This window comes from Bradysia coprophila, assembly GCF_014529535.1.
Source record: "Bradysia coprophila strain Holo2 chromosome X unlocalized genomic scaffold, BU_Bcop_v1 contig_39, whole genome shotgun sequence".
Taxonomy (NCBI): Eukaryota; Metazoa; Arthropoda; class Insecta; order Diptera; family Sciaridae; genus Bradysia; species Bradysia coprophila.
In genome coordinates this window covers 424,865-440,229 of record NW_023503329.1, presented here as the reverse complement: position 1 = coordinate 440,229, position 15,365 = coordinate 424,865, and the positions used below count along the sequence as shown (strand labels likewise).

Below are 15,365 nucleotides of genomic sequence, written 5' to 3'. Positions count from 1 at the left end.
AAATTTGTTGATTAAATTAATTGCCTAAATTGAATTAAATTTATTAAAAATAGACCCTGAAATCGAGCAAAAAACTACACGAACACATCCCGTCTTACTGTGGTTGAGTTTAGGACCGAATTAAAATTAAATTTCAATTATAATTCGCTAGACTTATTCTTGTGCAAATCGGTATAGTGTTCGATAGAGCACTGTATCGAGTACCACTGTCGCCATGGCCTGATGAGAAATGGTATTTTTGAACTGCATATTAATGCAAAATGTCGAAAGACGTATTTCAATTTTCTCACAGATTGAAACAGTGGTCGAAAGGTCTTACCCACATCCTGTCTCACTATTTGTTTTGGTGTCTCTAAAAAACAAGTGACACGTCATTCGGCAATAGATGGTAACAGCTCGTCAATAACAGGAAATTGTTAGAACAAAGTGTGTCTATTTGCTTCAATTGGCGCATACTATTTCCTTCATTTTCTGCCAATGGTAAATATTAACTATTATATCACAGTATTTGCTAGCGTCGCATCAATCGCAGATTGATTTTACTTTTTTTCGCTGTATTTAATACGATTTTCATAATAAGATGGGAAAAGATTTTATTGGAAACTAACAAGGATGAAAGAAATGCATCTGAAGCGTTATTCGTCAAACGAACTAAAGAATGAAAATAATTTCTTTCTTTTTTCTTGCATTCACGTTATGGATGTCTAAATAGCATAAACGCAAGCTTTTCCATTCGGAATATACAGCGATTTTATATAAGTCAAACGATAAAAATTCCAGCAACTGTTTTTTGTGCTGAAAATAATAAGAAAAAAGAGAAAGATTCGCAAAAACTTGCAGAAACTATTTATCGGAAAATATAATTCCATTTAATGGAATCAATAAGAAAACAGGAGATTGAATTTTTCTTCGTTCTGACGGAGATTCAAACACCTGTACGAGAAACACTTGCATACACACACAATTTCAATTGGAATGAAAATGTTTTTTCGCTAAAAAAAATATTTTTCTCATTATACTGAAGAAATCGAGTAATTCTAACGAAAATGGTAAGAGCCCTTTTCACACATTTACAGGTAAAATCTTAAATCAAATTATCCACTGAGACGGAGGCCGCCTTTGCTATGACTTCTAATAGGGAAACAATTGAAATTATTCGGAACAGTAGATGTAAATGGTGTGTATGTGTCTCATCAGTTGCTATACTTATTCGTCTGTGGCGAAAATTCCCTCCTAGAAAATCAATTGATCTTCCATACAGACTCTTGACAATGCATGTGGTAAATCAATTGACAAGTCACGAAGGCTTTATCGTCCACGATTGAGGAGGTAATGTCCCTAAATTTGAGGTAATTTTGTACAATGAAAGTCTAGAACAGGTATGGTCGATCGGGGAATTCGTCTTAAACACACTCACATTTTATGTCAAAATAATATGAAAATGAGTGCGTTTAAGTACGAAAATCAAATTTTTATGTCCTCCGGGCGCACAATAGACCATACCTGTTTTACACTTTCATTGATTTTGTAGGCTTTGTGGAAACAATTTCAACAAAAAGGCTGTCACGTCAAGCCAAAACAGAATAGAGTAGTAGAATAATAGTAACTAGGCTTATACTACCACTTTAGTAACATTAAACTGTGAAATGATGCTTCTAGTATACAGTCTAAGAGACCAGAGGCCTTAATATTGAAGAACTAATTTCCCAAATTCTTTGAAATTTCCAAAAAATACCCGAAATTCCCTAAAGTTCCCAAATTGATTACCCAATATCAGTTTTTGAATTTAGAGCTAAGGTCGAAACAAAAACAAAAGCTAAAAGTGCTTGATATTTTTTCGAATGACACAGCAGCCGAAATGGAAACAAGAAGATGATTTCGGTGTTTGTAATGTCGCATAAGGCTTAACCTTGGTCTTAGCTAAATATATATTTGTCGCAAAAGGCTTACCAAATAAACTACATAACACCATCCCGTACGACCAGCCCAGTTTCAACGTCACAAACTGTAGGAATTTTAATCTCAACAAACTATCGCACACTTTATCTGAATGTAAAATAACTTGAAAACTTTCCGTCGTTAAAATGTATTCACATTCCACGTTTTCATCTCCAACTTCATGAAAATCATAATTCGTCAACTCAATTAACACTATTTTGCCAACTGCTTTGAAAAGAGCAGAAAAGACAACATTCTTTGAATAGTCTCAAAAACATTTTCGGAAAACTTATTATTGCGATAACTACAAATAATGCCGTGATAATTAATCCAATGTGTCAAAATGCCAGAAAACATAAGAAAGTTTAAAATAACTTTATATATAGGTACCACCACGTCGCACTTCCACGTAATATGTGTAAAATATACACAGAGTTTTAGGAGCGACTTAAACGGTATGCATTCGGCATATACATTTTCCACGGAATATGAACGGGGTGAAAAATTTTCCGGCTGGAATTTGAGTCTTTTCGGTGAAAAGAAAGAAAGACAAATTATTCAGCTGCGATTCTGGTACTTGAATTTAAGAATAAGGCAATTCCCGACCAGAGCTTAAATTTGTGCACTCGAGCTCGAGTGTAAGACATGAAGTATAAAATTTTAACAGAACTGGTATGTCGATGAATGGTTCAGTAATTTGATAATAATAATTACCACCAAAGTGTGGCCAGAGTTTGATTTTACATCTAACATTGAACATTAGAGGCGTACCCTAGTGCATTTTCGATCGTAATAACTATTTAAAAATGCGAATAATTTTTTCCAGCTCAATGCCTCTCTCTTCAGAGACATCAGTAAAATCAAGATTATGGTCGGATCACGATTTTTCTTTGGTGGTAATCCACGCCATTAGTAGTATAAATTTATACGTCAGAGAGAGCTTTTTTTTCTTTGTTACGATCTGTCAGTTTTTCTATTTTGCGATTTAGTATGGAAATGAAAACTAAAAGTGAGATATCTTTGTTGTTTTAAGTGGTTTTCCCTATTTTGGAATGTCAATCGATTCCAAACACATTTTAAAACATTTTGGTCCAAAAAAAATTGACAGATCGTAACAAAGTAGAAAAAAGTTTTCTCTGACGTATAAATTTATACGACTAATGGCGTATCGATATACCAGTGCTGTCAAAATTTTATCCTTTATGTCTTACGGTACCTACGCATACCGACGCGAAAGAAATTTTCTTTTGTTATACTGTCAAACTCGACAAAAAACAAAAGAAAAATTTGGATTATGTCTCCTTCGCGTCGATATGTGTAGACCAAGGTGTAGACAGTATCTGACTAAAATATAAAAATTTAAACTCGGGTAGGGAGTTGCCCTAATATATTTTGGTGGGAATCGCCCTAACATAGGTATGTATAATGAGGTTGTTAAAAAGAAACCCCATACAGTTGGTATTGCATAACATTCGTAATCATACTCTTTGCACACATATTTTTAGAGTAGATTCATTTGAGCAAGAAATACCTTTCATTTAAAAAAAAAATTGCAAAAAATACTCAAAACAAAGTATAAAAAACAAAATCCACTCGAATGAACCAGTGAGTGCCATGACCTAAGACACACACAAAAAAATGAAAAAAAAAATTGCAGTCGAAGAGACTTATAACATAAAGTGAAAGACAGAAGTTTTACATTTCAGATGACAAATTACCAAATTGCTAAATTTAATTAGTACTCTGTGCTCGTCCCTTGTCTCTGTGTGCACTGGAGAAAATTTCTCTGATTCAATTTTAGAGTTGAGCTTTCTTTTAGAGATAAATTCTTTTTTCTTGTATGTTTTGTAAAATTATGTTGAATTCTATGTATATGCATGAATGTTCATACTGGTCGTATTTATAAAATAGAAAGATTGTTTGTCTGATTAATGTGAAAGAAAAACGTTTCGAATGAAGTGATCTATAAAATGTAGACGAACGGGAGAGAGAGAAAGAGAGAGAGAGAAATAGTTTTTAACACAAATCGGGTTAAGAAATTCTTATCATGAATTTTCGAAAATATAATTTCTTTTGAATTTTAATTTTAATTTATGTATTTTTGTGCAAGCAAAATCATTTTCAAAATCATAAAAAAAAAGGATTTATAACTAGAATTTTATGCTGTGGAGAAATTTACATACGGTACAACAATATTTTAATTTCTTTGAAGCCAGCGAAGAAAATATTTTATAGATTGTTTTTGGTCCTGATTTGCATAGAAATTTAATTAAATGATATTCGCTGCGACGAAAACTTACTTGTTGTAAAGCACAATGTCGGGTCGCCAGATGTGGTCCGATGGTACATGCAACATTTGAACGCCTCCATATTCTTTTGGGTCCCATCGTAATTTATAATCAAACCATGACTGCAAATACAAACACAAAACAAACGATCTCAATTTTATCACTATTTTCACATTTCATTGGACACCATGTTTGTAACAGGCACCACAGGTGATTTATGTCTTTTATGACATCGAGTGCAAGGCACTTTGCACCGAGATTCATTCAACGGCTTGCCTGGTGCACGACAGAGTAAAATAAACCAGGCAGAAGCGGTTCATATTTAAAACGTCAGATAAGGGATCTAATACACCGAAAATGAACTTCAAAACGAATTTCCTTTTTGAATATCCGTTGTCAACGAAATTTACAAATATCCCTTCTCGGTTCTAAACCTCGTGTTCACTATTTCACATCTTGGGTGGAAATATTTCAATTAAGCAACGAGCCTCGCGAACAACTATTTCATGCTTGCGGCCACAAACGTCCTCGTCGCGGTAGCAGGACATTGCATATTTAATTTACGTACTCCCCTTAGCCCTACTCACGTTAAAAAAATTTGGTTCAGATCTCTCGGAGAAATGTCCATTTCGTTTCATTATCGGACACTAATGCAGGAAGCACACGAGCAATTGTAATTGCCGATCCTAGCAATTACGTGACATAAGAGTCAACGATCTACGAACAAAATACAACGATCGACGAAAATAGGTGTGTTCACACATATTTGTGAATCAATCAAGTTACATTAAAATAATTGTATTTATTTAAAAAAAAACACGTCTAAGGTGTGGCACAACAACCAAAACACTTTTTTTTGTCATAAAAAACATTTTCACTAAATCCCACAACAGTCGCTTTTCACATTGATATCATAATTATTTTACATAAAATTACCACAATTAACTGAAATATTGAATAAACAAAGAAAATAACATTAATAATTACACAAATAATTGATAAAATATCACAACACTTCAAAACATTCAGTTCAATAATCAAACATTTTCATCAAAATCACCAATTGTCAGTGCAAAAGTTGCAGCGAATTAGAAAAATTTCTATTTCTCCAGGATCAGCGTTGACAATTGCCGATTTTATAAAAACGACGGAATACAACGAAACTGCCGATCCCGTCAATTCAAAATTGCTCGTGTGCTTTCTGCATAAACAATTCTCTAGAACATCATAATTGACAAAATTGTTTCTGAGTCGCGTAACGCATTTAAAGTTTACATGAAAACGCATAGAAACGCATGGTAACGCATAGAAACACATGCATTTTCAATTGCGTTGCGCGACTCAGAAACAATTCTTTGTCAATTATGATATTCTAGAGAATTCTTTAGTGTCCAATAATGAAACGAAATCAACATTTCTCCGAAGGATCTGAACCACATTTTTTTTTAACGTGAGTAGGGCTACTTTCTATAAGTAAATATGGAATGACTGCTTGGAGAGGGTGAATGAAGTATTCGCTATAATTTTCTAGCAGCGCGACGATTTTGACTTCATTGATGTTAGGCATATCAGCTGCATGCATTGTCCTGGACGAGGATGCGGACAGGAAATCGATTGGGATGTGTTTAACTTATTACTTAGCTCTTAAAATTGACTTTTTTATTCATGTTCCCAGTCATGGCAGAACAGAAAACTATATTTAGGTCGTTGCGATTAATTGAAATGATTGTTTGTGAGGTTATGTACGGTTTAAACTCCGTCTTAAATGCATATTGATTAAACATGGGAGGAACGTAGACAGAATTGAATTTTGTCGTAAATAGATGCAAAACAATGCTACGGTCATAAAAGCTAAATTAATTGATAATATAAATTACCTGCTCCACCCAGAGATTGGTCGTCATGATCTGATTCTTCAAATTCTGTAAATAGAAATAATATTCGAAATTAGTTGGCATAAATTGTAAACTGTGATATTGGAAAATGTGTCTCTCTCTCTCTCTCTCTCTCTCTCTCTCTATCGAATGTGTTTCCGTGTCATGGTTACAGATTATGCAGATTTACACAATTAATAGTTTAATGCAGACAATTCAAAATTGATATACATTTTACACGCAATAATATTACTATTTGGTAGATAATTTCATGGTCGATCGAATGCAAAGTCAATGGGTTTTCACTGAACATGTATATATACAATAACGCTGTGATTAATTTTGCAGGATTATTGTTTGTTGAGATGAAAGTTTTTCAATTAACATAAAAAATAATAATTGAAAAGCATAATCTACATCCACAGCACACGAAAAACTTTCCATTGTTTTTTCATTGCATTTTCTCCTCATACTGTTTTGTAAATACTGAACTTCGTGAATTTTCCCACATTTTCCTCGATTTTCCTTAATTTTCCCAGAAAATACTTTTTAGGAAAACTTGGAAAAATTTAGGAAAATATTTAGAAATTTATGAAAATGTTGGAATAGTTATTTGTTTACCGAGGGGGTAAAATAGGAAATTCCAACAAGAAGGAAGTTTTGCGGCCAGAGCGAACGAAGCTAGTGCTTCGAATGGCTCGAGTTAGAATTTTCTATTTTTTCAACTATTCATCAACTTTTTGTTACACTATTTTTGAAAACAAAAACAAAATGACACTTCACCTGACAGATATCTTCTCATACGATTTTTCAAGGCATTCTGAGTGGAGGAAATAAGATTAAAGACATCGCATAAATACAAATATTATCCGTAACGCTCACCATGAGCAACGCAATCTGTTATGGTCAATACAAGGTCTGTCAATACAAGGTATGGTCGAATGTCAAACTTTGTATGGAGCGGAGGACATAGCGATTTTATATAAACAAATTCATCTCTCATATGAGAGGTGAGTTTGTTTATATAAAATCGCCATGAACAGACCATACCTGGTTTATACTTCCATTGCACAAAACTACATAGAATTTCATATTTATCTTTTTATATAGTTCTAAATGTAACAGGCCATAATATGAGAGTGATATGATAAAGCAAAGAGCGATTACAGACATTGCATGGAGAAAAAAATTATTAGCCGAGATTGCAAGTAATCCATCTAATGTACAACTGACTTAAACACGTCCATCCAATGTAAAATGTTTATTTGCACAATTGATACAGAGAATTTAGGCCTACACCACATAGATGAAAAGTGGTTCAAATGTATCTTCAAATGTTAAAATCTCGTAAATTGGCTTGGATCGATCATGCTTCTTAATAAAATTAAATGGGAGGAGGTTAACCAATTACTCAAGGGAAAATACAGAAGAAAATTTAATTTCAAATATAAATCGAATCGGAATCTGTAACTTTACGATAAGCTGCCTGCGGCTCTAAGAAAACTTCATTGCTAATTCTCACGAGATTTCAATTTTTAATATCGGAACCAAAATGGAAATGACAATTTGAGTTTATGTGTACTTAGCGACAAGAAAATCTTATAGCACTTCCGTCTCCAATAAAGTGTCCTTTTCGTCTAATAAATCTTTTTTTTCAAACATTATCGAAAGAGTTCACAAGTCAGCAGTATTTTTAAAATGGCAGCAAGCTTTACTGCACATTAAAACTGAAAGCGGATTGTATAGAAATGGGTTTCTTCCTTTTCTTTTAAAGGAATCAATTCTAAATCATAATAAATTTTCATCATTTTTATGACCAACCTATAACAGTCTTTAACGACCTTCGACAAGAGCTTGTCCATCTCTGAGGATGTATAATGGGCCACATGTTAAATATTGCATTCGGCATGTATGTGTTCAATTTGGAAATAATTTAAATAGTACATTACTGTTGTTGAGGCGTGTGGGAAGGAAATTTCGAGCCGAAGGCGAGGAATGCATACCACACGTCTCAACGAAAAATGTCCTAGCAAAACAGTACGGTACTTTGTTACCTTGCGCCCAGAAAATGCGAAAAACCGGTTTTGAGCCAGAGAGTAATGACGGATTTTCCGGCCGCAAGACAACAAATCAACTTTACTCTCTTGCAGCAATAGGCCACTCACTATTGTCTTGTGTCTCGTTTTTGAACATTGAGAAAATTTCACATAAAACAGGACGAAAAAGTGGTTCGAAAGTCACTCGAGTCACTCTAAAGTGGTGGGCCATTCAATTTGGTGATCAAACCCTAAAAATAGTCTCAACAAAAGAAGTAAAAGATTTTAGGTTGTAAATCGCTGACAGTCCTTAAAAAAAATTTCCATCAAAAAAGGAGTTCTTCAGTTCGATGTTTCAGCTGTATTATGACAGCCGTATATTTTATGTGTAACCTACTTGGAGTTGATAAATTGTTAGTGTGAATTTTATTGAGAAGTATAATTTCAAATTTATTCCATGTTTTATTTCAATGTTATTGTCCCATAAATGTACCAAGTGCTAAAATGTGCGGTGATATATCGACTTTATTTTTTAACACTACATTAGATTTTGGAAAACAAATAGACGCCGCCAGGATATATCAAGTCATACATTTCCATTCGGTTGTTTAAGATTGTAGAGATATATGTTCAATTTTCGTTCGAAACAGAAAAATTTGTTTTCCTCTTAAAAGTTTTGATATTAAATTTCTATTTACCAAAAAAAAATCCCATGAATAAATTACAATCAATTTGTTAAGTCGATCGACATAAAGTTAAAGTTTTTCAATTACTTCACTTGTTCCTGTTATTTAAAACGAGAAACAATTAACGTCGTCAGTCGTCAGGTATATTTTAAGTGTATATTTCCTTCCTACGTCTGTCCTATTTCCTATTTGATGCTCTTGTGTATGGAGGCTACAATGTAGATGAAAATCAGACTGAAGAACGACGTATCGATTTTACATAGAGACAAAATGAAGAAATTACTTTATTAGGGGAAATATGACACGAAGCGTTTGTAACACTGCACAGGGAAAAACATATCTCCAGAAAAATTTAGGAAAATTTTATAAAGTCAAGAAACTTTCAAGAAACTTCGAGAAAATCGAAAAAAAAATTCCTAAAACCTAAAATAAATTCAAATTAACATGATCGATTCTGACTGTATCGTGATTTGAGAGCCAGTGCGAATTGTCAAATTTCATCCATAGAGACATAACCTCATCAATATTTATATGAAGGCCGATCTCTGTGGATGAAATAGTGTTCGTTAGGCCAGTGTAAAAATCGGGTTTACAGTCACTTCGAACAAACCTATAGTCTTACATACCGACTATTTGAAAACTTTTTATTACATTTGTAAGGTTTTTTTTATCAGTAAACACAATTCCAATGCACAAGCATAAGCTCGACGTCTGAGCATATAAACGTTCGCGCGCAAGCTCAATACCCTGAATAAACAATGTGAATGTTTTAAGAATGGTTTGGAAGCTCGTTATTTAGTCCTACTTGAACTAGAACAACTTCATAATCGATCATTTTAATTTACCATGACTTTATTTAATAAAATCGAGAAAATTGTGAAAAATGAAGCAAATCTAGAACATTTGAATGGCATATTCATGAAAAGAGAAAAAACAAGAAAAATTCGAGAAACTTTTCTTAAAGATAGGTAGTTGTTTGTAAGTATTTTGTTGATCAGCCGAGGTCAATAAACACATGAAAACTAGACCTTTCATTTTTATGCAGAGTTATTGTAACGAATTTTCCATATTTAAGATGTCGACAGTAGTGCTTGAAACATGAAAAGTACGTTTATCCACGCATGTAGTTTGTAAACATAATTTTCATCAGATTGATCAGATATTCCAGCTCTAAAAAATAAGACTAGAAAACGATTGAGGTTGATTGATGAACACTGACAAAAAGTGTTGAAAAATCTTACCTGGTAACTTTGTCTTCCGGCTATCTACAATAAATTCAGATGTCACCTGGAGACAAAGTCACATGCCACAGGAGAAACGTTTTATCACCGTACACCCAAAAAAAATTGTATTCAGCCAAGATGAACATTGAATCAGGACAAGTACAAATGTGTAACGTAGCAGTATATACTTACAACTAAAATGCATTCATATTCAGTTGAGCAGGGCATCATTCCCTTCTATATTGTGCTTCAGCTACCACGAAAAACTGCACTTAGTGTGGTTAGTATGTAAAAGGTACATATATGCGGAACGTAATATTCAAGCTGTATTGTACAATAGTTCTTTAACACCATAAAAAAATTCCGTGTACGAGTGTGTAAAGGAACCGAGCTCCTTATTGGATATAGTTTACACCATTTATATCAACAACGAGCCACTTACAGTTGACTCAGGAAATACCATAATATGAATTCCAATTACATGTAAATACTTGTTGAATTATAGAAAAATGAAGTTGGTTGTTGAATGACATCTAAACGTCTACTTCTACAAACTATCAGGACTGTGGTCCGACTTCATCAAAAGGATTCAGAATCAAAATTTGTTCATCGATGCCTCAGTATTGCCTGTACAAGAAAAATCTCTCAAAAGTAAGTGCTTCTGTCCATCCAACGTATCGTATCATCAATAATTTTTAATGCTACAACAAAATTGCTTTGTGAGAAATTCTTTTTTAATTCAACAAATATTTGTAATGCCACAAAGACGAATCAATCAAACAAAAAACAATGCGATTTTTATCGCAAGTGTAAGAATATTATGCAATCGATAGCGTTTGAACGATCAAACGAAAAGCACATTTCTTTTTTTCCCCAACCATTTCTTTTTTTCTTTCTTTTAATGTTACATTTCTTTGCTGTCTTGATGACAAATTGAGCTATGGATGCAATCTTGATAAGCTCTTTTCTACTTCCCTTTTGTGCAAATATAAATAAATGTGCTTTATGTTATGAGAGACTACCAGCAGATTATGTATATTGTTCAGCCTTCTGCTAAAACCGCATTCTTACGCATTGTTAATGCTTCTATATGATCATCATATAGATCCATTACCAATGTCGCGGGCATGCGAGGGATTATATGTAATAGTATAGTATGTATCGTCAAACAATGCATATGAAGACTAATTATTGTGTTATACTGCATAAACATTGTGTGACAGGTTGTATACTATTATGTATATGCAAAGATTAAGTAGAACTAAGGAGTTCTACGGCTGGGAGTATGTTAGTGCTTGCATTGAATAAGTCTATGCAAGCATTGGTATATTACGGACATATGAAATCGTATACGCAGCAACGGAATACTCGATTATATAGTGCACTCAATGATGCGCAGGTATAGTGCGCATGTATCACAATGCTATGCAAATAATATGCAATATGCTATTGATGCGCAAGTATATAGCAGTGATATACAACTAATATGCAGCGTGCTGTATGATATTTGTTTTATTGCTGTGTATCATAGTAATTAAGAATGGACATAATTGTTATAGTATGATTCATCTTAATCCTACGTAAGTCATTAACTTCTAGAATGATTGACATGCGCATCCTGCATGTGCATCAAGATGAATCATACTATAACAATTATGTCCATTCTTAATTACTATGATACACAGCAATAAAACAAATATCATACAGCACGCTGCATATTAGTTGTATATCACTGCTATATACTTGCGCATCAATAGCATATTGCATATTATTTGCATAGCATTGTGATACATGCGCACTATACCTGCGCATCATTGAGTGCACTATATAATCGAGTATTCCGTTGCTGCGTATACGATTTCATATGTCCGTAATATACCAATGCTTGCATAGACTTATTCAATGCAAGCACTAACATACTCCCAGCCGTAGAACTCCTTAGTTCTACTTAATCTTTGCATATACATAATAGTATACAACCTGTCACACAATGTTTATGCAGTATAACACAATAATTAGTCTTCATATGCATTGTTTGACGATACATACTATACTATTACATATAATCCCTCGCATGCCCGCGACATTGGTAATGGATCTATATGATGATCATATAGAAGCATTAACATACTCCCGGACATTGAACTATTAAGTTCAATACAAAAATATATAAGCTTCAACATACATTGAATGGAAGTTCAATACTAAAAATGTTTAAATTCATGTTACAATCAATCAAATTCATACAATTAAAGATTGTTATATTTAAATATAATAATTTTAAAACTGATCTTTTACTTTGCGTCCTAAATGATTCAATGTGAAACGCTTTCTAAATTTCGAAGTAAGTTTAATAATTTTAGTTTAATTATTTAAAATAAATATGTCACATTATCAAATTAGATCTCAAAGGATCTTTTAATGCCAAATCAATTAAGTCCCTTTGAATCGTTTAGTTCGCTTTACACTAAATTATTTTTCACAAAATTATATTCTCAAATATCACAATAATCTTCAATAATGTCTAAATTACATTATCGTTACGTAAATGACTCAATATTCATCAACGTATTTTCTTTAAACACTCACAATTCTTATCAACTGGTTTATAAATTTAGATAATAATTATTCATTATCTTTGACATTGAATCAATTATTCTGATCAATTTAATTTTTCAAACAACTGGCTTCGGAAATATCTAATTCCAGTATCTCATTTTCCCAAGAAACAGATTATTGTGATCTAACAATGCTCTTTCAAATACTTTATTGTTCTTTACTATGGATAATTTCACAATGTTTTTTACTGTATATAATTTCCAATAATTCCATAAGTTTTACAATTCAATAATTATATAAACATGGCTTTTACTTACTAAAAGTTCAATACTTCCGTTTGTAATTTCATATACGTTTTTTATTTAAATGAAAACAAATTACTTTATCTAATAATACATTTTATCTTTAATGTTTGGCGTCAAATCCTATTTTTTTTACATTTCAAAAATGCAAATAAAATACTTTAAATTCTGATTTTGTCTGTATGTAATATTCTAATTCCTGTATATGAAATATTTTAAGATTTTAACATTTTTTTTTTTTTTAAATCAATATTTTGAATATGATCCCTTATGGTCATTCATTTGTTACATAGAAACTTTAAAACCGTTCTCTATTGTCACTACGTTTTCACCTCCTAGTTTAGGATTTAATAATTGTCAACAAACTCTATTCTGCGTTATTTCATTTAATTTATTTAATTATTTCAAAAGTGCTATAGGTATATGCTCTGTCTTTAAACTTGCTATAGGCAAGGTATACTCCCGGACAAAATTATATATTCAAGATTTAATTTTTCAACTGTTTTATGTTTTACGCAGAATTAAGAACCAATTGTTCTTTTTTGTTAGTCATGATTTTCTAGGATTTTTTATCATCTTTATTTTAAGAACCAATTGTCCTTTTTAATATCAAAATTATTTAGGCTACCCTGGCTTTTCGTTATGTTCATATTCTTTTTTTTTTTTTTTACAATGTTACTATAATATTACTGTGCGGACAACTTATCTGAATACAAATTTTTAATTCAAATAACTGGTTGAACCGCTTATTGCACAAACAGATTCAAGAATTGACTATCTTATTTATATTTTCTTTTTAACTTGATTTTAATTCACATACCTTCTACATTTGCTGAAGTAATACCAATGACGGGTGCTATATTATCATCTAATTACTAACAGAAGGTATTATTACATTTGAAAGATTTCCATCAAAATTCTGAATCTAACAAACGCCTGATAATAATTCCTGCTGAAATTTTGCCTAAAATTTGAATTTCAAGTGAACGATTTAATAACCAAGTAAACGGAAAACTACATTCCAACGCTTCCTTGTATTAAAATGACGCTGCGTTAAAAAGTATTATGCACTTTCCATTTTGAATTTCGACTGCACTTACGGCGTTAATACTTTTATACTTTCCCCACCTGATCCAACACTGTATTTCAAACACAATACCGATTATCATTATCTCAATATCGATTTCATTTCACTATTTACTTTAAACTTAATCCGAAAAACAGAAAACATAAAATTAAACATAACTTTTAAAAATTTATTTGATCCCTTTATCAAAAAATGATTATTGAACCCTCTATTTGAATAGCACAAAATATTATTAAAGATCATGTATCATTACTCTAGTTTATGATTCAAAACCTTCTTTTTCAACAAAAGAAATATTTTTTCAATCTCAAATAAATTATCCGATTTCATAAAAACGAACATAATACTCAATGAATTTTAAAAATCAAAATCAATAACTCGACATTATACTCATGTGGAATCAGTTGAGGTCCCTTCAATTTCGCAACTCACGTCACTAAAATACTTGACAATAATCATTCAAATTAGAATATGTTTCACAAAAAAAAAAAAATTAAAATATGTCTTTTGACGACCATTATTCTAACGAATTAATAACACAATTGATTAATTAGTCAATTCTGAACCTCGTCTCTGCAATATTTGTTTATTTTCACGAAAGAAAGCTCCACAAACAACAAATACCTTTCAGTTATGGTTGATCGATAACTGTAAGTGTCTCCCGGACATTAAAACTTTACAAATTTCTAAGTTTTAATCAATTCTTTTAAAATATGTGTGATCATTGAATATGAACATACAATTGCCGAATTTTTGTTTTCTATTAAATTCATTTGCCTCATCAATCGTAAGTCTCAGCGTTTTGATTAATTATTAAAATATTTTAAATAACAAAACAACTTACAAATTTCCGCACCATTGTGCGGTTTACCGTTTTTCAAATGATGTATTTGGTATGATGACGTTTCTGTTGGATGAACGTTCCAAACTCCTGCTTAGGGTGAACCTTCGTTACCGCGCCACAATTTTGATCTCCAACTCAAACTGGCGCCACTCTATGTACGGTCCCATTACCTCATTTCATTTATTTTCTTTGCTGAATTCATTATTTTACTTTTGTTTTTCGATTATATTATTCACTTTCTGATGAAATTTTCACTCATTACGATGCACTGATGATGCTTTACGTGTGTTTTTAGTAAGGCAATCTTAATTGCTACTTATCAACAATAGTTTTACTTTTCTATTTATTCCATCACAGATTATTAATATTTCTGAATTCTTTCAATATCTCACTGGTCTCGTCTCACACATCACATATGCGTAATAACTTTATCAATTATAATTGTTACCAATCTTGAATCTTGTTCCGAAGACCCTCTTTTTTATATTGATTCAATGCGTCCTTGTACTTGATTCCTCATGAATCCAG

General features: G+C 32.2%; 1 protein-coding gene and 1 long non-coding RNA gene across 4 annotated transcripts in view; one reads left to right on the top strand and one right to left on the bottom strand.

The window, feature by feature from the left end:
* The window catches only part of LOC119069688 (acetylcholine receptor subunit alpha-like), a 128,244-nt gene that overhangs the window by 88,063 nt on the left and 24,816 nt on the right, over positions 1 to 15,365 (bottom strand). For all 3 annotated transcript variants that reach the window (XM_037173813.1, XM_037173812.1, XM_037173814.1), the window contains exons 2-3: positions 6,104 to 6,148; positions 4,239 to 4,348 (exon numbers count right to left, since the gene is read on the bottom strand). In XM_037173813.1, coding sequence (XP_037029708.1) covers positions 4,239 to 4,348; positions 6,104 to 6,148 — 155 coding nt within the window. The remainder of the gene's footprint in view (positions 1 to 4,238; positions 4,349 to 6,103; positions 6,149 to 15,365) is intronic.
* The window catches only part of LOC119069698, a 45,650-nt gene continuing 41,403 nt past the window's right edge, over positions 11,119 to 15,365 (top strand). The window contains exon 1 of the long non-coding RNA XR_005086380.1: positions 11,119 to 11,188. This is a non-coding gene — a long non-coding RNA (uncharacterized LOC119069698). The remainder of the gene's footprint in view (positions 11,189 to 15,365) is intronic.